We start from the raw sequence: 27,510 nt of genomic DNA on the forward strand, positions 1-27,510 counted from the left end.
AAATGCTGCTTAACCACAAATACAAATTTCAGGAAATACTTGATGCATTAGGCAGCACAATTTTTGGTAAATGACCTGGTAACGGGCAGAAATTTCTTCCACCTTTACAAGTCAAACAATTAGTAGGTCAAGTCAGAAAGTACAAAGGCTGGAATCCTAGCAAAGGAGAAGAACTTGTAACAAAAGGCTCCAGAAATAAATGCATGAATAACTTCAGAAAGGGTATTAGCAGGGAAACAACAACAAAAAGACTCATCAGCAAAAAGAGCTACGTCCTAAAAAGGGCAAGCACTGTACAGATAAAGAACTGCCAAGAGTCAAGCTGAGTGAGATCTTCCACAGGATATCAGAACAAACACCAAGGTTTTTTAACCATATAAATAAAGTGAGAACACAGAAAAAGAACTGATGCTACTAAGCAATGAAGTTCAATGGGAAGACTAAGCATACTCAGATACAGGAAATTACGTTTAACATCACATCTGGGAAAGGCAGAATAACTAAGAGGGATCTGTCCGAAGGCAGACGTTGTCACATCTGGTATAGAGTGAAGCCCTCAGAGCGCAGCACAGTCAGATTGAGGAAACTGGATCATCTTCATCCAGGCTTCTGAAAGAACTGACACACGAAATCACAGGCCTCGTAGCAGGAATTTAAAGAACATACTAAGCATCCTACAAGATCATAAGACAGCAAACAGCAAATACAGCTTTTTCTGGGGCAGAAAGAAGAAGAGAGTGTTTCTAGCAGGCCACTCAAAACACAGCCCCAAAAGGAAACACAAGGCATTGATCAAATTTTACAGTTGGAATAGCTAAATGTATGGAGGGAGGTAAATCAAAACAAAAAGCCTCAGAAATTCAACATAGCTAGATCATGCCAAATGAATCTGAAAATTTTTCTGATGACTATTTTTTCCAAGTAAGGAAGCAATGTGCATTTAATCCCTTTGGCTGTAACTAAGCACCTCCTAAGCCTGGGTCCCGCTGTACAGCAGGATACATGTCAGACAAGTGCACAGGTAATGTAAAAGGAGAAGAAAAAGAGGAAACTGCAGTCCCTTTGTGTTCTGGAAGGCACTCCTGCAAGGCAGTGCCACGCTGGAAGTTACCCTTTAAACTGAGGAAGACAAAAAGGAGTAGAAAAATAAGAACCTAGTAAAGGGTTAGGTGCTGTCATATTAAAAGTCACAGAGCTGAAGGAGATAACCGGCAGTGTCTTCCAGAATCACTCCTGAGACTGATTTTGCTCAATATTTTTTCATTAATGACTTTAACTCAAAAATCAAGATATACTAATGATGTTTGCTATTTATGAAATAAACAGATTGCAAATTGCATAGGAAGGATACTGCTTTGAGGGCAGATGTCTTGAGATGAAATTTAACAATTCAAACCAGAAGTGACTAACTAGAACTTTCCCAAGGATTAGTTAATATTATGGAAATGACTGAGAAAGTCCAGGCTTTAAGTGACAGTTACAAGAGACACTGAAAAAAGGCAGATGCAATTCCAGGAGTACATCATCATCATCGCATCCTCAGCCCCTGCAAAGTTGGGTTGTTGTGCAAAGATCCATGAGTTTAGCTCCTGATACAATCAATACAATACTTTCATATCTTTACTACTTTTTTTTTTTTTTAATTTATGGTGGTCTTCTCAAAAGCTTTCTTATTCTCCTTTCACGCAGATCCAAATCTGGTAGGTATTGCCTCAGAGCAGCAGTGATGTGACAACCTTATTTCCACTCTAAGGTTCTCATTTCAACCTCTCCTAACTTCTGCACTATAGCCATTGCATTTCATGTGTGCTGGAGCCTAATATGCTGTGTCTTTAGTAGTCATGCTGTCATACCAGCAACATCTTTTCAATTAAGGACTATGTTATTCTAGTAAGAATTTTTAAATTAATTTTAAAAAGAAATCAGAAATTGAATAAAACTCTGGATGTGATCACCATTCTTTCTTAAGAAGCAAGGGGAAAAACAATGAAGTCCTAGATCCATGCCATGCTTCCTATCTCCTCTCCGCTCATTTCACAGGCTTACGACAACAGATTTCTCTCGAAAGCCGAAGGATCCTTGTACCTTCATGACCTGCCTCATATCCTCTCTGCTATCATCTTAGTCACAAAGATACAGAACAGCTGAGGATCTCCAGAGGTCCCTTCCAACATCTACACTCATATTACCTCACACCGAAATTCTTCCGTTTCATTGAAGCCAAAGGTGAAAGATGAAAATCTCCCTCCCATCCTCCAGCATCTGCCAGTTAACAGAAGGTACCACACTACTTTACGACAATAAATAAGCAGTACAAGAACTGGACTAGACAGTTATTTTTCAGTAAGCCATTACTTTTCAGGAATCCTGAAGCACGTATTTTGCAGACAAGCCCATGAAAGTGATTGCATAGACTGTTTGTATGGTGCGACTCTTCAAACGTCTCTGACTTCCACCGAGCTCTCTCCAGATGAAATGAGTTGCCCGTTTAGGAGCTGCTAAAGTCTGAGCCCATATTGCTACTGATCCAAAACTACTACACTGGTCCAAATTATTTTTTAAATAAGAAAATAAAACTTCACCTACACTCACTTTATTCATCTACCCTTTACAACGCAAGAAAGATTCATCAGTACACAGGCGCAGGGGTACCGATTTATTAGTTTCTCATGAATATTGCTGTTCCATAGTGCGCCAATCAAAGCCAATCTTGCACTTCAGCAAGAACATGTTAGTTAAGGTTAGACCAGAATGATAATAGCCAGGTATTTTCCAACAGCCTGAAAAGGACCTCTCAAGCCTAAGCATTTCCATTTACACGATTTCAAGAACAGGACTTGATTCCATGCAACTACATCCCAGGAAACGGCAGGACGAGAAGCAGAGTCTCTAAAAACCAAGATATGCACATGGTAAGAAAGCCTCCTGCATACTTGGATGGAATTGGCGGTTAATCTATTTAAGGAAACAAAAAAGGTCACGGCCCAGGCTGTTACTGTAGCAACCAACTAGGTACCCCTTTTTGGAGAAGTTAACATTTCTCTCACAAATTTTCATGTCTAAAAACTTTACATAAAATTAAGCTAGATGGGCTATAACGAACATCTTTCAAAGGATACCATGAACGTGAAAATGCTATTATGAAACAAGTGTCAATGGTTAACCAGGAAATCTTTTCAAAATTACTTTTACTTTCCAACATCAAACATGCCCTGGGTCCTGTGAAAAGTTCTGCCTGAATCTTCCATGCTTCCAGGATATCACAGCAGTTTTCTCATGACACCTAATGCTGTCATTTCAGAACAACAACATTCTATTTTATATTTTCAGTAACAAAATTTTCCTCACTATTCTGTTTTGCCATATTGATTTCAATTGAGTCACTGTTGATTCTAAATATCTTCATAAAAATGACAACTCATTATTTTCTCCCTTACTTTTCATTCATGTTATGACTGTTTTTCTTCTGCCATCACTACCAGTAAATTTAAAAAAATTGACAAACAAAAACCCCAAACAACTTTTAAATTCTTAGGGCCCTGGTAATGACAAACATCCCCAGGTGGAATTTTTGTTTGTGTGGAACAAAATTAAGAAAATAAAATTTAATTTTGGTTCTAATTAAAAATGAAAGCCTTTTCAGTGTATTTCTAGGCTATTCTTATGTGTATCTTCTGTCATATGGCTATTTCAAATTCCCATATTAGGAAAATATTTTGAAAATGGAAATTCTGAAAGGAAACATTAAATGATTGTTTTTGCTAAAAGTCAAATAAATTATAATTAAAGCAGAGTTTTAGGTCTTTGTTTCAGCTATGTCTTTCATTAAAATATGACTTTGATAAAAGAAACTGTGAACAAGATAATGAGATCTGATAAGACAAGCTTTAGAGAATACCATGCAACACATCAGATCCTGTCAACAGATCATGCACACTGAAGATGCATGCACTTTTTTCTTATTTTCATTTGAAAAAAAAAAGCATTATTCAGTTGCTATACATAGATGCAACAATTTAAATAAGCGTTGCATTATGTCACAGAATTGTGTTCCAGTATACTTAATCTTTCCAAACCAACAGAATAATAAAGAGCATATACATACCTTTTTAATAGTTTTTGTCTGAACAAGAGCAAGTTCTCTGTTCTCATCTGCTACATACAAGGAAAGTTTCACATACGGGTCACTGCAAAAGAAGATATCATGTTTAATGGGAATAGAATTGTACAGTCAAATATAATTCCAATATAAATTTGTCATTTGATTGCGTAACAATAGCAGCTCTAAACTTCTAGTGAAAGTGTTTTCAGTGAAACCTAGGGACTGTATTAAGCTACTGAAACATTTAAAATAGGTGTTTGAATATGCTCAATTAAATACTGACCATAGCATTAAAGATAATTTAACTTGCAGCTTTGTCCCATTGCTACGGACAAGAACCACTTGCTTGCACACAGCTTCTGCTCAGGAGCATGCACGTGGCAGTGCATTAAAATGAGTCAAGAAAAGATTGGAGCCATGGCTTTTAGAAGAGACTCGATGGCACTAGCCATTTGAGGCTGACAGGAAAGGGAACAGGAATTATCCTGAGGAACTCTTCTGGACCCACACTAGCAGTGGTGACACCAGCACAGCCCTTCTGTCCATCTGACAGTCCTGCCCAGAGCCCAAGCTCTCCTGCCAGCCCCGCAGGTCTCCTCCTCCTCGCCGGCTGGCGCTCACTGCAAACAGACACTGGTACACTTGTGTCACAGGCAGTCACAGCTGTGGGTCCCCCTGCACGCTGCCATGGACCCACTCCCCACCCGGCACCTCGCACCGACCCCGCGCCTCCTGCTCACCGATGACCCAGCTTGGGGCACACTAGTGAACGCCACATGGACTCTCCCGCACACACCAGCTCTGGGGGATAGAGACACTCACACTCTGCCCCTAGACTGTGACCAGCAGCCCCCTCAAGCCGCTGAGCCCATCCTCTGCCCCCTGGGTGACCTTAACAAAGAAGGTGCTCCCGCATTCCACACACACTTCCCTACTGAACAGCACACCCACCCTGCTCCAGCTTTTCAGGCCCTTCTTGTTACCAGGTCACTGAAGATCAAACACTATCATAAAGGTTTGCACAAATGCTTCAGCCTCCATTAAAATACAATTTCCACAGTCAATGAAGCAGAGTGAACATTAAATTTGCAAGTATGGGGCACTATAACCACTACCTGGAGCTCCACAGAGCAGTAAGTAGAACCACCACTAGAGCTCTTTTCCATTAGTTTATGGGAAAGTCTCATCCACTGTGCCACAACCAGTCAGCACCGACAAACCTGGTCTCAGATCTCCCCCCCAGACCCTGCTCCCTCTTCTCAGAAGGAGAAGGAAGTAGAGATATGCCAGAGACCATACAGCTCACTGTCAGACAACTTTCAGATCCAAAACAGGCCACTAAAGGAGGTCACTGCTTTCACCCTAACTCCAGCTGCTTATCGCTCTGGCTGTGCTGCAGGTTTCTACCCTCCAAATCTGTGTTTTCTGAATTTCTTCCAGCAGGGAGACAGTAGCTACTAGAAAGGGGTGATGTGGAGGAAGGCTCCATGACAGCAGTATGAGATGACAGTCTGCTAGATCCTTCCCAGTACCAGCAGAAGAATCCTACATCTGGTGGGAGGTCTGAACAGTAAAAGGCCCCACAGGATCTGAAGAAGGGAACCTTGCATGCACAGCAACCTTAAGTAGACTAGTGTGGTTTCCACAGTACAAATAACACATTCGATTATAACCTTTCTTTTATGGAATAAACTAGCATGGCCACAAAAATGATCCTAGATCTGGAAGAGCTCTCCTGTGAAGAAGGGCTGGGAGAGTTAGGGATGTTCAGCCCGGAGGAGAGGCAGCTTCACAGAGGACTTGTTGCGGCCTTTCAATATTTAAAGAGGGGCTACAAAAAGATGGAGAAAGACTTTTTACCAGGGCCTATGGTGACATGACAAGGGGCAAAAATAGTTTTAAACTGAAGGAGAGTAGGTTTAGATTGGACATAATGAGGAAATTCTTCCCTGTGAGGGTGGTGAGGCCCTGGCACCGGTTGCCCAGAGAAGCTGTGTCTGCCCCCTCCCTGGAAGGGTTCAAGGCCAGGTTGGACGGGGCTCTGGGCAACCTGGGCTAGTGGAAGGTGTCCCTGCCCAGGGCAGGGGGTGGGACTGGATGGTCTTTAAGCTGTCTTCCAACCCAAAACAGTCTGTGATTCTATTTTGAAAAGACACAACTGGGAGAAAAAACATCCTGCAGAAGCAGACTAACTCCAGACAGGTATCATGTCAGGAGGCGGAATGGAAGCAGTGCCTCTGCCTGGAGAGAGGAAATGGGTGGAAGAGTAGGACCAGGACACTGAACTGCTCCGATGCCTCCCTTTCAGGGTTGCAGCACAGTCAACTGGAGGCCAATCTAAGGCTTCCTGAAGGAAGGATGAACAACAGACATTCAGATTACCAGCTGATTCATTCAGAGATTCACTCTCAAATAAGTTTCTCTGATATTTTTTACATTTAAAATACAATTCTGTGACAGTATCACTACAGAATAATCAGCACTTGAGTGTTCATTATACTAGATGCTTAATTTACTTGGAAAATAAAATACCACAGTAAGATGAAAATAAAGAACAAACAAGACATCATGTTGGATTGATTATTTGTACCAATAGATGCACATGAATGCATCTACTTAAACTGCAATTAAATTCAGCATTAAGCACCAAAGTTTGAAAGAAAACAAAGCATCATTGTGATTAAAAAGAAATCCTGACACTACTTTGAACTGCTTAATGTACTGTGCTGCCTAATATTTACTGGCAAAATAGCCCATTACAAGAAGCAGCAGACCCCAGATATTCACTGAAGCCTGCAGCGTGAGGGAGGAATCAAACAGAGCCTTTCTGACATAAGCCAACACGAAGAAAGAAGTTTGTATGGAAGAAGGATTAAAAGGCAAAATTAAGGACCTTCGAGGGCTGTGAAATGAAAGTCTTAACCCCAGCCATCACTGCACAACATTAAGAAACTAAGACTGACTGCCAACATTTGAATCCACAGAAACCTTCAGGCATGTTTGTGGATCTCACGTGCAAGCTCTTCTGCAGGTCTGGCCCTTGGTCTTAATTCAATGCTTAGACACTTAAGTCCATGTGCAAGAACGTAGTTTTGCCTTCAGTTTTAGCAGGCCTAAGCCTGCCGCTGCTGAAGAAGTTAGCCCATCCTCCTCTTCACCTTTGGCCACGTGTTCCTGCACCAGTGCTGGTCAATCAGATCAGACAGCTGATGTGACTGAAAAAAACCACTACAGAAATAACAACAGTAATAATTACAAACTAAGAGTTTTCAGATATGAAAGGTCCCAGAAGATGGGGAGGAAAAGAAATGCACAGCTGGGACAAGGGAGGGGTAGGACCTCACTTTCAACGGAAGCATGGACTCAGTTTAAGCCAATTGCAAAACCTCACACAGTTACTTCTGGACTCGAAGCCTAGGAAATATTATTTTGATAGCAGTTTTACTGCACAGGACATTGACAGTCACATGTAAAACTGAAACAAAAATATCATATGGGTATAGGTGGATCTACATCTAAACACAACACTACTAGCTATGCACACCTGAAAAACGTGAAGGTTCGGAAACAAAACACTCTCTACTGCTAAACAGGTGGCAGAAACACCCTCCCAGTTTTAAGTTATCAATCCATATTTGGGCAATGCTGTTTTCATGAGCCCTTAGAAATACTAGAATTTTTTAATCGTAAAATATCCTGTATGAATCTTCTGTCTACAGAAAATGAAGAAGGTGGCAACATATTTTTTTTTTAAAAAAAGAGAATAATTAAGTTTATTGCAAGTTTCAGTAAGAAAATTTTGCCTTTACTGAACATACTATTGACATCTCTGCCTGCTCTGAAGTGGGACAGACTGAGTCAGACTAAGCTGCACCAGCAAAGTTCTCCTAAATGTGAGGTGGGAATTTACCCAAGCGATTAGGTATCTGAGACTGTTTACTTCCATGCATCCATTCACTTAAGATGAACACAGAGCTGGACAGGTACTATAAACCAACGCAAGTTCCTTAAGGTCCCTTCCAACCCAAACCAGTCTGAGGTTCTATGACATTACAATGTCATCTGAATGTTTTGTAAAGTCTACCATCCAACCTACTGTCAACAAATTAAACACTGCAAATAAATACAAAACAGCACTTAAGGACATCTTTAAGCCACCTGAAATGCACTGCCAGCTTTTCTGTTTTTAGCTTTCTGAATAGCAAGGAGCATTTAAAAAGAAAACTGCTAAATAGAACGTAAGGAAACAAGTAAAGAGGAAAAGAAACAAGACCTGAGATTAACCGCTACAGTTTCTTACCCAGAAGCTGTTGCTGATGTGGTTTGATGACAGCTTATAGGAAAAGTTGTTTAAGTCACGTTATCTGCTTTACATACTGCTAAATTCAGCATTTCATTCACAACTCTGGAAGCTGCAGCTGCCTAAACAAATCCGACAGTTGGTAGTTTTTTTCCATGCTCTGAACTCATGATCTGTCCTAAACAGCTCTGAAACTTCATGTGAAAGCTCAAGAAACTGAGGATCAGAGCTCATTCAGCAACAGTGGCAGAGGCAGCATCTCATTCACAGATTGTAGCTTCCAGGCCAGTTTCCTAAAAGAATTTAGTTATCTAAAGAATAATCACCACACACACAACTTCTGTTCACGCCATCAGAAAGTAAGAGGACATGAGTATCAGATACTACAGAACAGAACACTGAAATTGTAACAGTTTTCTTCTCCACTTGGAATTAGCTGTAAATAAGAAATATCCTTGAACTCTATTAGGCTGCTTCTCTCACCACATCACACTAACCCAGCAAAAGCTTACAGGAAATCATCTGATTTTTCTTCATTAAGATGCAGTATCATGGTGATCACACGGAGTCACGGCAAGGGCTAAAACCAGACATACTTCCAAACCCATGAATCTGGGTATCTTCTGCATCCAGATAAAACACCGATTGAAACTTCTTTTCAAGCCCCATACACACTAGTTCTTAGATTAAAAGATATTACAGAAGTAACACACTCAAGGAAGCATTTTAGTCAATCCCCTTGGGCTACATCTTTGTTTGGAGAAAGCTGTGTTGTTATATTGGTCAATTCAGAGGAAGGTCTCAGGGAAAATAAGACAGTCTGTTATAGCTTACAGGTTTCAGCCAATTCCACTGGGGACAGGGCTCCATCACATCTAATTTCAGTGAAGTTAATATCTAAATTAAATTGAAATACAGCAAAAAAAATTGTTTCTAACTTAGCAGATCTTTAAAAAATAATTTTAAAAAATCACCTGAAGGGTATATTAAAAGCAATTAGCAATGGTTATCCCCACCCTAGAAAGTGCCTGTTACCAACCACTCGCCAGTCAGAACAGATCTGCCAAGCAGAATTCCGAATCCATAACCATACTGTCTCACACGGTTTTACCATAGGACTCTCAGTACCTACAGATAATCGATCAGGTTTACAAGACTAGGAACCGACCTGTAGCAGCCTTAACCTTCCCATCCAGTGCAAGCTACAAGGAGCACCAGTGCGCTGAGCACCAGTGAACGCACAGCTGGGTGGGGAGAGGACTGGATGCAGATCCGGTCAGCGTGAAGGGCAGCGAGGGCACAGCCATCATGTGTGATACCTCACAGAGAAGGAAATGGGCACGCAAATTACTGAAGACATTGGAGTGGTTGGAAAATGCTGTTAATACTACCAGGGAAGGTGGAAAGGGGAAGATTGGTAGATGCACTTGACACCCTAGAGCACCATAAAAGAATATGCTTGTTACTGAAAACTTGTTTACCCAACACTGAAAATGAACACGCAGATTCAACCAAAACCAAGTCAAACGAAAACCCAAGAGGGTATACACACATCTCTTTCCCCAGTGAAGAAGTCTACTTTGCTCTACAATTTCAGCTTATCCATTCAGTTCTGGATATACCTGGATGGTGCATCTATTTGAGACACGAACACGCATGAATACTCCTCCCCATGCCCCTCCCTCCCCAAATGCTGGGATCCTCCAAACCCAAGATCACAGAACAAAGCAGCACTCGGGGTACTATTCAACCAAAACCTGGCAATGCTAGGGAGGAAGATGACTGTGAGCTGGATTAAGCAATAACCAGGGGATTATGAAAAGTATTTTGACAAGTAGTCAACTTGAAAACAAGTGTAATGGAAGCACGGTATTTTGTATTTTTTTAAGCAGTGCGGACAAAGAGGAGGGAACAAAGCAGCAGCCAACACCTGGTTTGAGACTGCCAGAAGCTGCCCCACTGGCATCAGCACAGCGCAGGGCACCCTCCAGGCAGCCACCACGGGTACCAGGCAGTCGAGTGACCGCCCCGGCGTGGGGGTGCGTGTGTGTGCACATGCCGTGAGCCAGCCGATGACAGGGGACAGCCTGGGGGCACCTATAGCTATGGAAGCTGCATCTCCAACAAGAGGTGGTTTAGACCCCAAAATCCACATGCTCCCAGGGGCCAGGGGTTGCTTCTAACCCACACAGCAAGAGGGGCTGCAGGGCTGCCCGCGAGAGGTTAGAACACTGGGGGATTGCGTGGGGACAGGCGACCACTCACACTCGGTGAGCCTCTAGTAGTACTGCAAACTGGTGTGACCACACCGTGGACCCTGCCCTGAGAACTAGCTTGGGCTGGAGACCTTCTAAGGTCCCTTCCATGAATTTCTTCATGGCCCTATGATTATATTCAAGGAAAAATATTAGGACTCATTGATTCCAGAGTCAGTTTTTAAGAACACACACTCCATCAGCTTCCTACACGGCTCCTACCATCGCTACCACCACTGTTCAGAGCTCTCTGTACCTGCTGTGTTTCAACAGAAGTTGAAGTTCACAACCTCCTTGTTCCAAATGTAAAGTTTCAAATCACACTGTAAGGAGCTCATTAATTTAGATCATGTTCTATACAGAATAGTTAAAACACCTAAAGAAAAGGAATGTGTGGTCAAAACATACAAAAAAATATTGTTGAATAGTCTGAGTAATCATGCTGCAACTTATTCCTTAATCCAGTAAATTAACTCCATTTAAAAAAAAAAAAAAAAAAAAATCTTTTTTCCCCCCTCCCGCTTCCGGTTTTGGTGCCACTCCCCAGTTTCCAAAGACTTTTGATTACATTTGGCTCCTCTGCAGTGCATGTTTCAGCAAGCCAACCATGCAACGTTGTGATCATTCTTCAACAAATTTCTTAAGTAACATGACAGAGTTTCCAACAGTCCTAAATATAATTAGGCAATTCTTTACATTGCAGTTACATAAACTCTCAGTGACTAGAATACATCTGACTAATATTAAACTTCTGAGTTGGAAAGTCTATAAATAAAACACACAGTAAAGCTCTTAAGAAACTTGTAACTTAGAATCAGGCTCAGATTGCAACAACTAAACAAACTATCTAATTTTTAAGTGCCACTAATCCAGCAGCTCCAGATGAAATACATGGGTTTGTGTGTCCCCAGGAAGAAAAGCCTCGCTCGTCTGAAACGGCTGCAGAATTAGAGCTCTGTTAGCGGAGCAAGGACATTAAGACAGCCTTATAGGATCAACATTAATCTTCCCAAAAGGGTTGCAGAAAATGAGAGAAGACCATCAAAAGTAGTTTATATTATAATCTGCCTTTTCATCCTGACTCACCCAATTCCTTTGTTAAAAACTAAATTCAGGTGAAAGATGCACAATATTTTAAACATTCACCAAACAATACTTTTCTATTCTTGTTGAAAAAATACTCAGTGATGTATCTTGTTAAGTTTCTAAATAATTCCGCATTTGTTATATAACAGAACCGTTACGAGCGTGCACTTACTGCATTCAGTTCCAATGGGAAAGGACAAAAGCATTCATTCCACTACCTTTAACCACGTGTTTTGATGTGTAAAAATCTTAAATCTACTCCCTGCCAATTATCTCCTCCTGGCATTAGAATATGTTCAACCAGAAAAAGTCAGAACTGACTCAAACTCTTAATTAACATTAAAATAAGCCTTCCATTTAAGAAAACAAATGTACACCCTAAAAAAAACCCCAAACCACAAAACACCCACCCCAAGCTTTTGTTGCATAACGGATTCTCAGTCCAAGAACCCCCCCGATTTCTCTTTTCTACGGCTATCTACGTTGACAAAGCAGGTGCTTGTGCTCCTCCGCCAGGGAACTCCGAGGAGGCCCAGCAGAGCGCTCAGCACCACGCGCACTCGGCGCTCGCCCCACCATCGCTATCGCTGCAGCTGGCAGCGGCTCCTGGCCGTGTCGGCACACGGGTACAGGCGCCTCGCGGCCCCGGGAGCCCACCTGCAAGGTACCCCCAGCTCCAGGCCCGGCCTGCTGCAGTCTTCTGCAGGGAACCGAGGCGGGGTGACCCCTCCAAGAGGTCCCGCAGCAGGGCTGGCTGAGCCGCTCCCACCTCCGCTCCCTCACTGCTGAAGGTCCCTTCTCACCGCGCTCGGGGGAACCAGGGGTCTGGCTCACCCCCTACACGTGCCTGCAGGACCCAGCCGTTCAGCCGGTGCCCCACAAGCTGCTCAGCTGTCACCACCACCGGGGAACAACTGCCGCAGGGCCGGACAGAGCGCTGGGGCTGGCAACCCCTCCAACCTCACCACCACAAACCGCGTGCCAACAACCTCAGAGAAGGCCTGTCCCCGCACAGCCAGCATGTCAACTGCCACAGAGCTTCCCGAGCTTCCCGGGCCCCAGGACACTCCAGCCCCCAGGGCACTCCTGGCCCAGCTCCTGGCCAGTCACAGCTGACGCCTGAGCCCCTGAGCCCCGGCCACCCTACAGCACCCAGTGTCTGAGCAACACGGCGACACGGAGGAAAACCACACTGACCCTATCAGGGACAGCCCACTGACTGGGGTGCTGAGACAGGATTTTGTAACTTGTACCTTCAAAGCCTGCATTACCTCTGAGTTCTTGCGTGACCTTTAGCAAACCTCTTTCTCGCTGGGCTTCTCAGCGTCGGTAGCATTTGGTCACAAAGAGATGTATGCAGCTAGGTGGAATTCAACAGGGTGTCAAGCAAAACCCAACCAACTGTCAGTCCTAGTAAAATGCAGAGTCTGGTTTCTGATCTCTACAGCTGCCACACATACTAGACATCATGCAGTACCCACAGGTTTCCTCAAATACCATGAATACATACAGCCACACCAGGCCTCAGTCAGTGAGAACAACGTGTGCCTAACACTGACATGTACATTAATACCTGCAGAACGATGCTGGTCTCTGATTAATAAGAAATCTCACCCCATACGTGTCTGTCATCTGCTCTGCAACACAACAGAAGTTCCCGAGATCAACACATCTACTAGGAAAAATTAAACAAGCTACAAAGTAAAGTAACAGTCCAGCTGAGACTTCTTGGAGAGCAGGCATGGTAAAAGCATTGAGCAAACTGGTGAAGAAATCAAACAATGGGAAAAGAATGAAAGAAGCAGATCCACAATTAAGAATATAACTACAGTAGCAAACCAAAACATATAAAAGGTCTCCTGGAGAACAGACACTAAACATCAAAGGAGTAGTAAAAGCACTGAAGGAAGTCTACAATGGCTAATTGTGCCCTGAAGTTCCATCTAAAAGTATTTTACATGAACATGGCATCTTTGCAAGGTAAAACTGGTACCAACATGGAAGATTTATTAAGACAAAACCACGAATATCAGTAAAATTGAGGAAAATTTGCAAGAACAACACAGAGCATGAGATTCAAAAATCACCAGAAAAACTATCAGCCAATTGGAATGAAATACACACAAAGGCAAGAGGAAATCCCAGATTCCTGTCCAAGGGCAGTATTTGTAGAGGTGTTAAAGAACGGAAATCCTGATGATCCAGGTCACAGAAGACACTAAACGAGACACCTGCTGAGAGTACTCAGAAAAAACAACAAAACAACTAGATTAGAGGGAACTTTGGGGCACAGAAAGCAGACTCAGAGCAGTCTGAAGTTGCATTTGCCAGATATTTTCACCCTGAAATTCATGGACTAAAAGGGAGGGAGGCAGGGGTTTAAAATGAAGTATTGTTTTCTTGACTTTTATAAGGCAGACACATTTATTCCTGAAGAAAGCATTATAAAAAACTCCATATGGCACTCCTGGTAACCACAATTACAAGTGATGTATGAATACTTTCATTGTGCTCTAAAAATAAGTTTAAATAAAGCAACTCATTCCACAGTTCCTTGTGAGCATCAGTCTCTGACTTGAATCACTGCTGATTTGCATCAGGTTTTAAAACTGAACACTGGAGAAACTTAAGAGCACAACACTGCAGGAGCAGAATTAAGCCCTTCAGTTCATGTAGATGACATCAGGTATCTGACATACATTTGAACTAATAGTTTTGCAGTTTCCTTGGAAAACTTGCTGTAGAGGTGGCTTTGAGAAAAAGTACTGGTTTTGTCTTGGGAAGAGGGTAAAAGATTAAATGAAGAAATGTAGCAAAATAATAAAGTAGAAAACTTTACTGGTGTGAATTTCTACACCAGTGTCAAAATGCAATCTTAATGAAACCTGCAACACAACAAATTGCCAAAGTCATGGACTTCTAGAAGGCTGTTGAAAGCTGTTAATGTAGTTAATTCCCAACGGTGTTCTAGCAGGATCACTGTAGTGACAGAAAGTGGGTACAGAAAATGAAAGCACAGTCTGGAGCGTGGGGACAGTAGAGCCGGCAGCTCTTCAGAGCCAGCCCCGCAGCTGGTTCTACAGTGCCCAGCGCTCAGATGGGAGGATCACAACCCACGGACACCAGCAGAGAAGGGGCAGGGTGGCAGATCAGAGGATCACAACCCGGGGACACCAGCAGAGAAGGGGCAGGGTGGCAGAGAGAGGCACCAGTGAGAGCCAGGTCACTGTGACCAAGAGGCTGTGCACGGAAGAGACGACCCGACTGTAACTGCAGGACATAAATAAACCTACAGTTAACAGAACAAAGAGTAACGTTATAACACCCTCTTGATCTGTGAAGGTATTTCTTGATGAAAGAGAAGCTATTTTTATAATGAAGATAGAGTGGGGAGGGGGTGAGGTACGTAGAAGCTTCTTCCACCCGCTCCAGGGCTCCTTCTTTCCAGATACTGCTGCAGAATTACAGCAAAAAAGCCAATCTCAGGTGCATTCACAACAAAATGCAACAACATAATAAGAGGGGGGTGAAAAAAACCCCAGGTGCAGTGAAGGAGCTAGGCACAGCTATACTCACAGTCTGAAAGGTTACAGTTTCTAACGCTTTAAATTTCTTATACTTGACAATGTCATCACCCACTAATATCAGAAGTCAGCAGATATATTCAGTATGTGTTATGAGGCACTCAAAGGACTAAGCAGGGCTTTAAAGTCAGATTTTTGTCAAGAGAAACAAGCCCAGTCATTATCATACTGGTGACTGGAGATGAATGGGAGTTGATTTCTTGAACACCTATCTGTAATATTCCTCTTTACAAAATCCCAAAATGATTAAAAACAATAATCTCGTCTATCCCTACATGATCAGCCAAAACCTACAGAGAATGTCAGTGCCTGCTCAGATTAGCAGAACTCTGAAGCTGATAACAGTTCTTTGGAGAATAAACTGGAATCCTAAGAAAATGATGTTAATAAGAAAGGTTATGTTAATCATAATCACAAGTTAGTGCGAAGAGTTTGGCAGAGCAACTGCCATTAAAAAAAAAAAATCTGAGCACTTAAGAAATCCTTTTCCTGACCTTCTGAAATCCCTCAGACATTCAGAATTATCCATTTGCCATGGTTTTGCCAACTCTCAGTATTTGGTATTTTCTTAAAGCTCAAGCAATTGTAGATACATAATTATCATCTTTCACTTGAACCTCAGCTTGAAAAGGCGACCTTCCAGTTCTTCTTGTGGAGGACAACAGAAAGCACTGATGACTTTAAAACTCTAAAAATAATTTTAAAAAAACAAACCAAAAAAACCCAAACAACCCCCCCCCGATCAGCATCCTTTAAAAACCATGTTAGTTCAGAGTACTGTGAAATTGGGCCCACGAATAGTCTTCCTATTTGTTCACTTGAATCCGGAATTGCATTTGCTATATATTCTTGAAACAGCTTTGAAAGCAAGTCTCAAAACATCTTTTGCCAGTGACCCAATCTATTATTTATTTATTTTAATCTACAAAAGAAGGGGGTGGAGAGCACAGGCATATGTGAACGAACAATGAAACTACTAAGCCCTACACTGCTCTATTTTTATTTAAAAGCTGAAACCGCCTCCCCAAGTATAAAATTTAGCATCACTTGTTATGCAAGTGCGTGCATGCCAAGTTTGTCACATGAAGACAAACTTCGTATTTCAAAATAGCTTTATTGTTTCAAAGGAAACAAGTCTTGCACGAGATGATAATTTTGCTTCTGTAAGAAATGCAGGCGCACTCCCATCGTGTTACCCCCTTCCCGCCTCTGTTCCACATACATGAAAGGAACTCATCAACGGCTCATGTGATTCTGCCTAGAGAAATACTAACACACTCTCACATGAACACACAGAAGGCTTTTTCTTGAAGCAACATCTAAATTCAACTTTTTCCATGGTTTTGATGGGACTTCTACTTGGCTATGGATCAATTTTCACTCAACACTTTTTCCCACCCACCCAACCCATCAAACCTACCTGCCCAGTGATGGGGGAATATAATAAAATCCTTCTTGAACCCCTTAAGGCCTGTGCCTCCCTCTAATCCCAAGTAAAGTTGAATGTTTTAACATTCCCCAAAGTAACTAACTGAGATTTATGTCAAGTACATTTGTAGACATCAGGTCATCATCTTCCCAGGTAACTGGGAAGGCTGAGGGCTCCGGGCTTGTCTCATCTGGGAGAAGGGGCTGAGGCTGAGCTCAGGGCTCTCTGCAGCTCCCTGGGGAGGGGATGGGGAGAGGGGGGTGCTGAGCTCTGCTCCCCGGGATCCAGGGACAGGACGCCTGGGAAGGGCTCAGAGCTGCGCTGGGGAGGTTCAGACTGGACGAGAGGAAGCATTTCTTCACCCAGAGGTGGTCAAACCCTGGAACAGGCTTCCTGGAGAGGGGGTCGCTGCCCCAGGCCTGTCGGTGTTTAAGAGGCGATTGGACAATGCCCTTAACAACAGGCTTTAACTTTTGGTCAGCCCCGGAGGGCTCAGGAGTTGGACCAGATGGTTGTTGTAGGTCCCTTCCAGCTGAACTACGCTGTTCTATTCCATCACCATGACTCCTTCATGTCCAGGTCTAACAATCTACATGCAGAAGACTGATCTGTTTGTGCTGTTTAGTTTTGAACTCTGAGACTTGTCAAAGGACTCGTTCACATCACACTGCAGAAAGAAGGAAGCAGCAGCATCCTACCCCCGTGCAGCCCTAAGCCAGCCTCCCTCTGCTGCTGCAGAGAGCAGTCACTGCAACCTGGCTTTCCCCGCTTAACTGTAACTGTGGCAGGCCAGGACAGACAGAATCCAGTGCTTTAACTTAACCTCTGCGAAATTTGAAGGAAGAATAAGCAGAATGCGTTTGAAATCGCTGCTGTCTTACACTATTGTGCTGAGGTTTGAGAAAGCTCTACAAAGTTTGCCAGTGCTTATCTCCCCTTAAGGGGAACAACAGAAGCACATCAGCCTGCCACTTGCCAGGCAGGACAGATTAAATAAGAGAAATAAAATCTATCGGTACAGGGAAAGGGACACCAGCGCAATTAAACCTGCCAGAACTCACTCACCAGATTTATTTTTTTTTTAAATAAAAAAATTATGTTACCCCAGTCTTAAAGTGGGTAATATTTATTCTCATCAGGATATTGTAAAGATTAGAAAATGCCAGCACTAGCACAATTCGTTAAGATGCACAAAAAAATCCTCTCAGTTACTCAAGACCAAGCGAAGTCTAGGCTTCATTTCGCGCTGAGATCTGTGCCTCACGAGCCGCACGTCCTGAACTGCCAGGCGTGCCTGCTGGGGAGGCACAGTCAAGCTTGGTGTCGGCTGAAGGCCGCTGCACTCTTCCCCAGACCTGCTCTGCTAAACTGGGGGTATCACCTGAGACAGCTGTCTGTCCCAAGAAAGGGCTCGGTATTTCAAAGCCTTTGCCATATCAGACTTGCAGTGCGAAGAGCCGTGCTCGCCGTTTGGTACAGCACCCAGAGCCGCCCCTGTGCCACCCTCACAGAAGTCGATGTGCGAAGGTGCCAGAACCAGCTCTGCCCACGGCAGCTTAGCACTTCAGAGGAACCACCTCACTCCAACCAGACACTCGGGTAGGTCTGCAGGCTGCGGTCCCTATGTCCCATTACAGATGGGCTTTCACAGCCACTATGTCTTCGAAAAACATAACACAACTCAGATCAGTAAAATATACCATCTTCAACAATATTCATCTCAGTGAACCTCCATGAAATCATGGGAGCCCCATGAACAGCAGTTAACATCAGGGCTGAAGCAGATCACACTTGGCAAGAAGTTCCCTGAGCTTGGGAATGTTTTACAGAATCATTTAAACACACTCAGAGACAACTGTGTGTGCATGCACTTAGTGGAGCTTAAAAAGTGATCAATAATTTTAAAAAATCCCTCTGTTTTGCTTGGTGATTTTTTAGATTCAAAGAGATTACGGTAACAAAGCCCAGAATACACCTTAAATAAGTTTAGAATAATAATGAGATATTTCTAACAAAGTTTTGTGAAAAGTAGTAAAAACAGTGTTAAAAGGCAGAATATCTCTTAAAGTTGCTATCGTTTTTATCCCAATAACCATTTTCCCTGGTGAATTTCCCCACTCCTGCCACTGTAAAAAGGGAGAAGTACAATGAAAACACACAGAAATTAACTACAAGGAATGCTTCAGAGCACATCTTCTGCATTTACTCACTGGCTTTTATTTTAGCATGAGCCTTCTGGGGTTCATCGTCCTGTCTGTACAATATAAAATCCATTAAGAGTTGTTCTAAGAGAGAAATAAGATTTTGCTCTCACTGTCACTCAAGTCTCATGTACTGTGACTAAAGCAAAGCATGAAGTGACTAACCGCAGTAGAATAAAGGAACCGCTGCTTTCAGGAAGAAAATAAAACCTTACCTGATCCTTCACTGAAAAGCCAAACTTGCAATCCACTGTGTCTAAGCATCCTAAGATCTCACCTCTCCATGCTAAATCCCAGAGACATTTTACAGGCCGCACATTTTCCTTCTAGTTTCTTATTTTCCAAAGGAAGGCTCATACCTCATCTGGCACCACAAGAAATTTAGCAAGACTTTATTCAAAGAGCTGCTAGAGATAATGACTCACATCATAGACAGCTGCAAAGAAGTGCTTGTGGGTGAAAAAGGGAGTTAAAAATTGTATATCAAACTCCACCTACAGTGTCTCCACCTTCCTAGGTTGTTCCTTTAAAATGCTATGTTCTAATAAAGACTAACAAGACCAGATTCCTTTCACATTTTTCCTGCACTGAAAAACCCAGAGCACAAAGAAAAGCTCAGTTTTCTAAAGATGTCTCGGAAAAAAAAAATAAAGCTTTTGATCTTATAAAAAAGATGGAAGTAAACATATGGTTTGCTGTTTTGGTTTTTTTTCTTTGAGGCCATTCTCTGTGATTGAAAGGCAAAGGTAAATGAATGCTCTAGCAGAGAATCTGTGTTCATCAACCCCTTGATCTGAGCCCTTCCTATGCTGTTTCACACACCCAAAATATCTTAACAAGTTCTAAAATCCAGCAGGAAAATAAAAAAGAAAAAAAGAAAATTGAATGACACCTACTTTTGGAACAGAAAGGTTCGACACAGGAATTCCTGGCAGCATCCCTACCCATGAACACCACGGGCACCGGCTGTGTTCAGGAACAGGCTTATCCAGCTTGACACAAACAGACAAGAGGCACCACCATTTCAGGGACACTTCAAAGGACCTAGCCCAGCGCTGCTGCTAGAAGCTGACTCACCCCACCACTTGCTCCTGTCCCTGAGCTATTCCCTCTTCTGTCAACAAACACCTCGCAGCAGAGATGGAACACGCAGGGAAACAGACTTGGGTCAAACTTGGGTTAAGCCTTCCTTCCTGCACTCCAGGCTGTCACGAACCCCACCTGGGTCCTTCACCCAGTTCACTGCAAAGCTCCGAACCGCTCGAGCCGATTGGCAGAAGGTGGAATGAGCAGCTGAGGCAGAGGACGGGCCTTGTCCTCGCCACGAAATGCCCAGGCCTGGTCAGGCTTTCAGACTGAAGTGCTTTGGTCTCAGCCCGGGGTCCCACTGCTGCCTCCCCTTTGCAGCGGATGGGACACGGCAAGCTGTCCCACAGGACCAAACCAAAGATGATTGTAGCTATTTTTGCCAGGTTTTCCATGCAGTAAAGGGAAGAGTGGTATGAGCAAGACTCTGGCAGTACGCAGGTGCCAACTGTCACCTCGTCCCCCAAAAGCCTGGCTCACCGCCAAGGCCGTTGGCCCACCCACCAGCCACAGATCACAGGAGCCCCCTGCGTCCCCGCTGCTGCAAGCACACGGATCCCAGATGGGGGCAGATTGGTACCTGACAGAAGCAAAAGGTAGAAAGCAAAGGAAACGTGTAATTAGTCTGTGGAATTCACTGTGGTTAGGGAATTAGCCAGGTTCAAAAGGGACCAAGTTGGTCGTGTGCATAGTAAGAGTAATCAGCTAATTACATCAAAAACTTTGGAATCCTCTTGCCTGAAGTCTGATGTTAATCTTTAGTCACTGAGGTAAAAGCGAAACTTAGAGAAGCACATTATTTTCTTGCTAATAGAGGTTGAATTAGCTGGTAGAGATCACTGCAAAGGCCAGACTTCCAACCACCTCAGATTAAAAAATCCTGAATTCAGATTTAAAAGGAAAGTTAACTCAGGACAGTCTGCTAAGTATGAGGTTTTCAGTGCCAAATAAGGAGGTAGCTATCTTATCTAAACATACGCAGGGACCCTTATTCTGCAGCATGCCACTAGGAAATAAATAATACCCTCACAGGCAGGGAGGAAGGTTATTTCTCTGACTATTTCATCCCCTTCCCATATGAAGCCTTTACCAAGAGCAAACAGGTTTCACAGCAATTCCTCCTCTATTTCAGCACCCTTCAAACCCACCCCACAGCCTGGGAAACAGTATCATAAAGAGCACCAAGAAACAAGAAAGAAAACTGATACTGAAAATCCCTTATTCCTGGGATGCTACCAGTCCCATTTCAGCACAGCACACAGCTGCTGTTGGTGAGCCTCACTGATGTCTTCCAGAGAGAACATCTTTTGTTTTATGCAGATGGCAACAACACAAAATTTGCCACTGAAGAAAGCTTCTGCGAAGGCCCCAAAGCACACCATGTGTTACTGGGAATGGGGAACAGTAACCAGACCAGAAAAGTGATAGGCCGCCACACATCCTCCGACATCTCAAAGTGCAAAGTGCTGTCACATGGTTACAACTGGACAGACACATTTGCCACCTTCCTTCCTCAATGCATCTGTAATCCCAAGGCCAAGAGATTTACAGGCAGCTCAACCACCATAACCCACAGTGCTAGAGCGGACCTAAGGGACAAGCGACGCGCTGTGCTGGAGCTCACATCCTGACTGGTGCTTGCCAGGTCAGCCGAGATCGCTACCACCATCTGCCTTAAAAGCAACAGAAACTGAGCAGTTCTACTGACTTCCAAGAAGAGAGAGGTCTGATAGTCTCTCTCACATAAATATCTACCTTAAGTCTTATGGATAATGAAGTCAGATGAAACAGGTAAATGAAGACCCCCTCACCTAATATAATTTATCATTAGGAAGCTACATGGCAGATCCCAAATAGCTCTAACTTCCGCTGGGACAGCTTAGAACACCAAACTCTTTAAATTTGTGTCTCTGAAACCACGTACCTCATGCCAAGTGCAACAGAAACAACTGTATTTCACACTGTGTTATCCTCAGTGTTAACAAAATAACCTGAACAAGTGTCAGTGATAAAAGCAAATATATCACTAAAGCCAGTGATGTTATCTCCATTTCCAGTAACTAAAGACTGGATCTTCAGCTATTTCAAAAAAACCCCACATACGGATTGTCTCAGAATTCAATGTAAATTCCTAACCAGAAATCTGTATTTTATCAGTACCAACTTGAAAGAGTGATGTCTTGTCATAACCAGCCACAGTTCGTACAGAATTGACTCAAATGCAAGAGGCAGGCAAAATAAAGGAACCAAAACATCATTCAGTAACTTCTACCCTCACTTCGGTACCTTCAGCTCTTCGGGGCTGTGCCAGGTGTATCAGAACAGCTACTCAGGCCTGTTCTTTGTCAGCCGCACCACGCCGTCACTACAGTGAGTGTCCTGCTCTCCCATTTATGGGGACACTTCCAGCACGGAACAGTCGGCCTTAACACAAGTGAATCTACACATCGACAACCAGCAGTGCTCTCACAGATCCTCTGTCCTTAGACTGTTCTGTTACTTTCCCCTTAACCACTCCCAGCTGATCCAAATATATTTTTGGTTAAAAAAACAAAACAAAAAACAATTATTTTCCATCCACGGCATGGTCCTCTGCCTACAACAGTCTCAGTGAAAAGATAAACAGTGCTGAAACTGTTAAGTCAGACCCGATACACCATTCCTCTGTGTTAAACAAAACACAACATTATTCTGCAGAAGCATGGTGTAAGCTGAATCTTTAGCATGTAAAGTAAGATAAAACATTCAAGACAATCAGTGAAGACAAACTACTAGTAAGTTGGGGGTGATCAAGTGCAGCATGCTGAGTACTAGGACAAATAACAAGAATACAGCAAAGTATGAAGAATTAATTATTCACATTGTACAACACATAACAATATCTTTTCAATACTGACTTTCAGCAGCCACAGTGGACATAGATGGAGACATAAACTAAGAAGTCACAAAATAAATTACATTTCTGTTATGTTTAAAGTTTAAGGAAAGCAGCAGAATTGCTATTTCTCCCAAGTACAGAAGACAGCAAGTTCTGTACAAAAGCACTGCCATTAAGAGACTTGGACCCACTGACCTCTACGACAGGAGGGGAGCTTGACAGCAAGGGTTGGGTTTAATGAACTAATTCCCCAGCGATTATTGTGTCAACAATTGACTGAAAAATGCCAGTTATGCAAACACCTTATAGAAGGCAACTGGCTGCTGCTGTTCGCAAGGAGCAGCAGCCACTGACGCCCCAGAGACCAGGCAGTGACACGCAGCCACATCAACCACAGACACATCTAAATGGCACACGCTCTGGTTCAGGCCATAGACCTTCAAAGTCGTCAGTAGGTAGAAGGACAAAACTGTTATACAACACCAACATTATTCAATCAGCCTTTCCTGCCCCGGCTGATAGGTAAATGTCTAATTCCGTGGTTTCTCCTTGAAATATCCAATTTCATTATTTTCTTTCCTACGTGAAAATTGAAAAGGCTGTGATCTCCAGGGTCAGTGTGCTCTCTTAGCCACTACCCTTGGCAAGCCTGTCTTTAATGCTACTGGAGGATGTGGCAACACAACTATGTAAAGTTTCATTTATTACTCCTAAGAAATGCTACATTAGTCTTCGGACAACTGTATAAGGTAAGCCTGAACTTCTGTATGTCTAAGCAGCCTCTTCCCAAGGGCTTTCTCCCAGAAACACAGGAGACATATACTTTTGAACAGAACTTATCCCTGACCTGAAGGAAGATTTTTTTTTTTTCCCCATCTCCTGGTGCAGACATGGCTACAGCTTCAAGACAGCATGCATGTGCTATCTACAAGATAGTTTCTAAGACTGCAGTTTAATTAGATTTTCTACCTCTAGGGTGGACAGGAACCGTAAGTTGACAGAAGTTCCCAGAAACCAATGTTTGTGGGTACCACAGGAAGTCCACTTAATTAAAAAGGAATTATTACTAAACAACAGAGAGTACAACACCACACAGTGAAAATAAGGATAACCCAGCCCAGCAGCATCTCGATGAGGACTGTCCTTTCCTCAGACCCACACCTCGGACCCGCCTCGCTTTCCAGAGCCTCCTCAGCCTCCGCAGGCAGCAGCCGGCTCCAACCCTACACAAAGCCGCGTTTCCAGCGCAGTGCAAGGCCCAAGCTGAACGCAGCACAGGCTCCGATGGCACCTGGCACCCAGTAACTGACACCGTCAATATAAATGAGAAATTCCTGAGGCAGATGAGCAACTCATTCAGTCTCCAGACGCGCCTACTTGCACCCGAGGGCCAGGCAAGACCCCCCCACCGCCGCTCCTCCCACAGCCACACACGTCTGGCAGACCAGAGCTCCCGAGACCACCTGTTTTCACCACAGCTCTTCGCCTTTTATTACAAAAATACATCAAAACCAGTATTAAACGTGTTACTACGTTCACGAAGCAGTTAAAAAAAGGGCCAAGCTGCCCATGCAACCTTCGTGCGCGGCCACGCACGCCTTTGCCTCCCACAGTTCCAACTTCTGCCCCTTTGCGTGCAACACGTGCCCACGGTTTTTATTTCATCCCAGTTTATTTTACTCAGTGTTTAGCCTTGTACTTAAGACTGAATGATTAATTTCCTCACAGACTTTCCTCAGGCTCTGGTTTCCAGGGTACTGGGCTATTTCACAAGCATTAATCCTGTCCCCCCCAACACCCATGGAAACTGAGGGCTGGCATTTTTCCACATTTTACAACTAGCTATCCAAGACACAAACAAAAATGCAAAACCAACCTCCATATGGTGATTTTCTGTGCTGCTGCTCCGACCTTGATGTCTGCAGGGCTCTTTCTCTCACTTTTTCCCTCACTCCTCTGCCTGCCCAGCGGTTTTACCCCTTCTCAAAGGCGCTTTTTCCCAGAGGTGCCTCAGCTGTCGCTGAGGGGCTCAGCCGTGCCCTGCGCTGAGGCGCTGCAGAACTGGCGGGAACCGGCTGGAACCAGCCGGAACTGGCCCGGGGCAGCCCCAGCTCCCCTCACAGCACCTGGACATGGACACCCAATGTGCCGCCACACTTAAAATCCGGGTTTTCAGAGTCCTTGGTATTCCACAGCATTTTCTGACTATATTCCTGTCACTTTTGCGGGCAGATGTAAGCTGTTTCTGTACTCCAAGCCACACAGATATGAACTGCAGTTTGCATCAGCTCTGACACGTGTCAGACGACATCACGAGCTGACTCTGTCAACTAAACTCAACAAAAAATGGTCTTCTCCCCCACCTACCATCCAAAACGGCACCAGATCACTCTCTGCTGGGTCAGTGAACCAAAGTGTCTCAGCGTGTGGCCCCACAAGTGCTCAGGGCAGGAACTGTCAGGGGCTGGCGTGCCGGGGCCCGTGGTGCGCAGGGGGGAGTGGGCAGAGCCTGTGGCTGTTTCCGAGACAGAGCGCTGCAGGGTGGAGGCACATTTTCACTCCTCACCACCATCCTGCATTTGGCTGCAGTTACATCTGCAGAATATGTATAAAATTTACAGGGTTAAGTGAACCTGTGCCACTAGAGGAGCCAACAGGACCATGCTTCAGGATGTTAAGGAAAGTCACAGCTTTCATCAATTGTCTTCACCCAGCTGAGAACGAAGAGATCCCACCCACAGCCTGTCCCAGTGGTTATCATCACATCACCCCCCAACACCTCCCCACATGCACCGCTGTCAGGTCCACTCCTGTTCCCAGGCCCGAGCCTGCTCCCGCCCGCAGGAGCAGCCTGAGCTGCCCTGAGAGCACAGCAAGCCTGCCGACGGCGGTCACGCACAGGCGGTTTGCCTGCCGGGTCCGCAGGAGTAAGAGCCTTCACCAAGGGAGCAGAGGCAATGTCAGGAGAGGTAAACCTCTTCAGCTGGTACCACACTAATGGCACTCAAAACACCCATTCTCCACGGCCGCATTAGGATGGCAGTTACAGGATGAACTAAGTGAAATCTTGAACGCACAAGGCACCTTTAGAAACACAAATGCACTCAACGGCAACATTTTGTATGCTACAACAGGAGGAAAAAACAAATCAAGAAAAGTCTTCCTTACTTTACAGATGATAGGAAATTTGCCATGAGTCACCACCTGAGATAAGTTCTTCGTTACAAAGATGGCTGTCATTTGTTTATTCAAATGGATTTAAGAAAAGCTGTGTGGCTGCCTGTCAGAGCTCAGCAGCTACATCTGCAAAAGAGAAGGGAGCTGCTTTCAAATAAGGCAAAGGGAGGCTTCAGACATGAATTACTAAAGAAAACAGCTTCAAGAACACTAATCAAAAACCACTGAGAGGGGAAGGTCAGTTTTGTTCTTGTGGGCTATGATTGGTTGTTGCAATGAGGTTTTGATGAGATGGACCATCACGCTCTCCATCTTACCAAACTGCTCCTTCCAGCAAAGGAGGTACCAGGGAAGATGGCGGCAGCGCTAAGATGAGTGGTTTCCCCATAGGACAGCTTCACATCAGTCTACAGTGTCCCACTCAGTAAACATTGACACATCTCGGACATGCAACTAACTGCTAAAATTAAGAACTGATCTTTTAAAATGGTTCGTTTTCCAACTCCGGTCACATGGGTTGACATTATCTCTCAAATGTAGGACTCCTGAATAAGCCCCAGTCCTCTTCTGATTTCCACTCTCTGTAAATCCTAATAAAATTTGCACAAATTTATGAAACATTCACATGCAACACAGCATGTTAAAAGCCACAGTTTGCTGAGTTAATAATGGGCATTGGGTAGAGAAATAACTGACTGAGCAGCATTTTAATTGCACCAGGTAGAAGAGAACATCCAAAGTATGAGGCAGAGAAAGGAGAATGACGCCCTGTCACTCCAAACCTGCTGTAACACAACCACACTTACAGTCACTGCAGAAACCTCTGGCTATCTGCTCAAGGAACTCATGAGGAAAAGGACCTGGGGGTCCTGGTGGACACCAAGCTGACCATGAGCCAGCAACGTGCCCTTGCCACAGAGAAGGCTCACAGCGTCCTGGGCTGCAGCGGGCAGAGCGCTGCCAGCGGGTCGAGGGAGGTGATCCTTCTCTGCTCAGCACGGGTGAGGCCACGTCTAGAGTACCTGTCCAGTGCTATGGAGACATGGATGTACCGGAGAGAGCCCAGCAAAGGGCCACAAAGATGCCTCACAGAAGGGCAGAGATCTGGGGCTGTTCAGCTGGAGAAGAGAAGGCTCAGGGGGACCTTATCCATGTGTATACAAATACCTGATGGGAAGGGATGAGGGAGCCAGCTCAGTGGTGCCCAGAGACAGGACAAGAGGCAATGGGCACAAACTGAAACGTGTGAAATTCCATCTGAACACAAGAAATCTCTTCTTTACCGTGAGGGTGGTCAAACACTGGGCCAGGCTGTCCAGAGGCTGCCGAGTCTCCGTCTCTGTCCATACCACCCCCAGGCTGCAGGCAATCCTGGGCAGCCTGTCCTGGCTGGCTCTGCGTGAGCGGGGCTT

General features: G+C 44.2%; 1 protein-coding gene across 9 annotated transcripts in view; it reads right to left on the reverse strand.

The window, feature by feature from the left end:
- The window catches only part of LOC141917864 (E3 ubiquitin-protein ligase NEDD4-like), a 176,091-nt gene that overhangs the window by 95,592 nt on the left and 52,989 nt on the right, over positions 1-27,510 (reverse strand). For 5 of the 9 annotated variants that reach the window (XM_074811486.1, XM_074811487.1, XM_074811484.1 and 2 more), the window contains exon 1: positions 4,106-4,183. Coding sequence is in view for 4 of the 9 variants with exons in the window: in XM_074811492.1 (XP_074667593.1) it covers positions 4,106-4,187 (82 nt within the window). In the remaining 5 variants the exon portion in view is untranslated. Of the gene's footprint in view, positions 1-4,105; positions 4,188-27,510 lie in introns of those variants that run through there. The other 4 variants (XM_074811492.1, XM_074811488.1, XM_074811491.1 and 1 more) reach the window with 1 other exon arrangement.

Source organism: Strix aluco, chromosome W (assembly GCF_031877795.1).
Source record: "Strix aluco isolate bStrAlu1 chromosome W, bStrAlu1.hap1, whole genome shotgun sequence".
Classification (NCBI taxonomy): domain Eukaryota; kingdom Metazoa; phylum Chordata; class Aves; order Strigiformes; family Strigidae; genus Strix; species Strix aluco.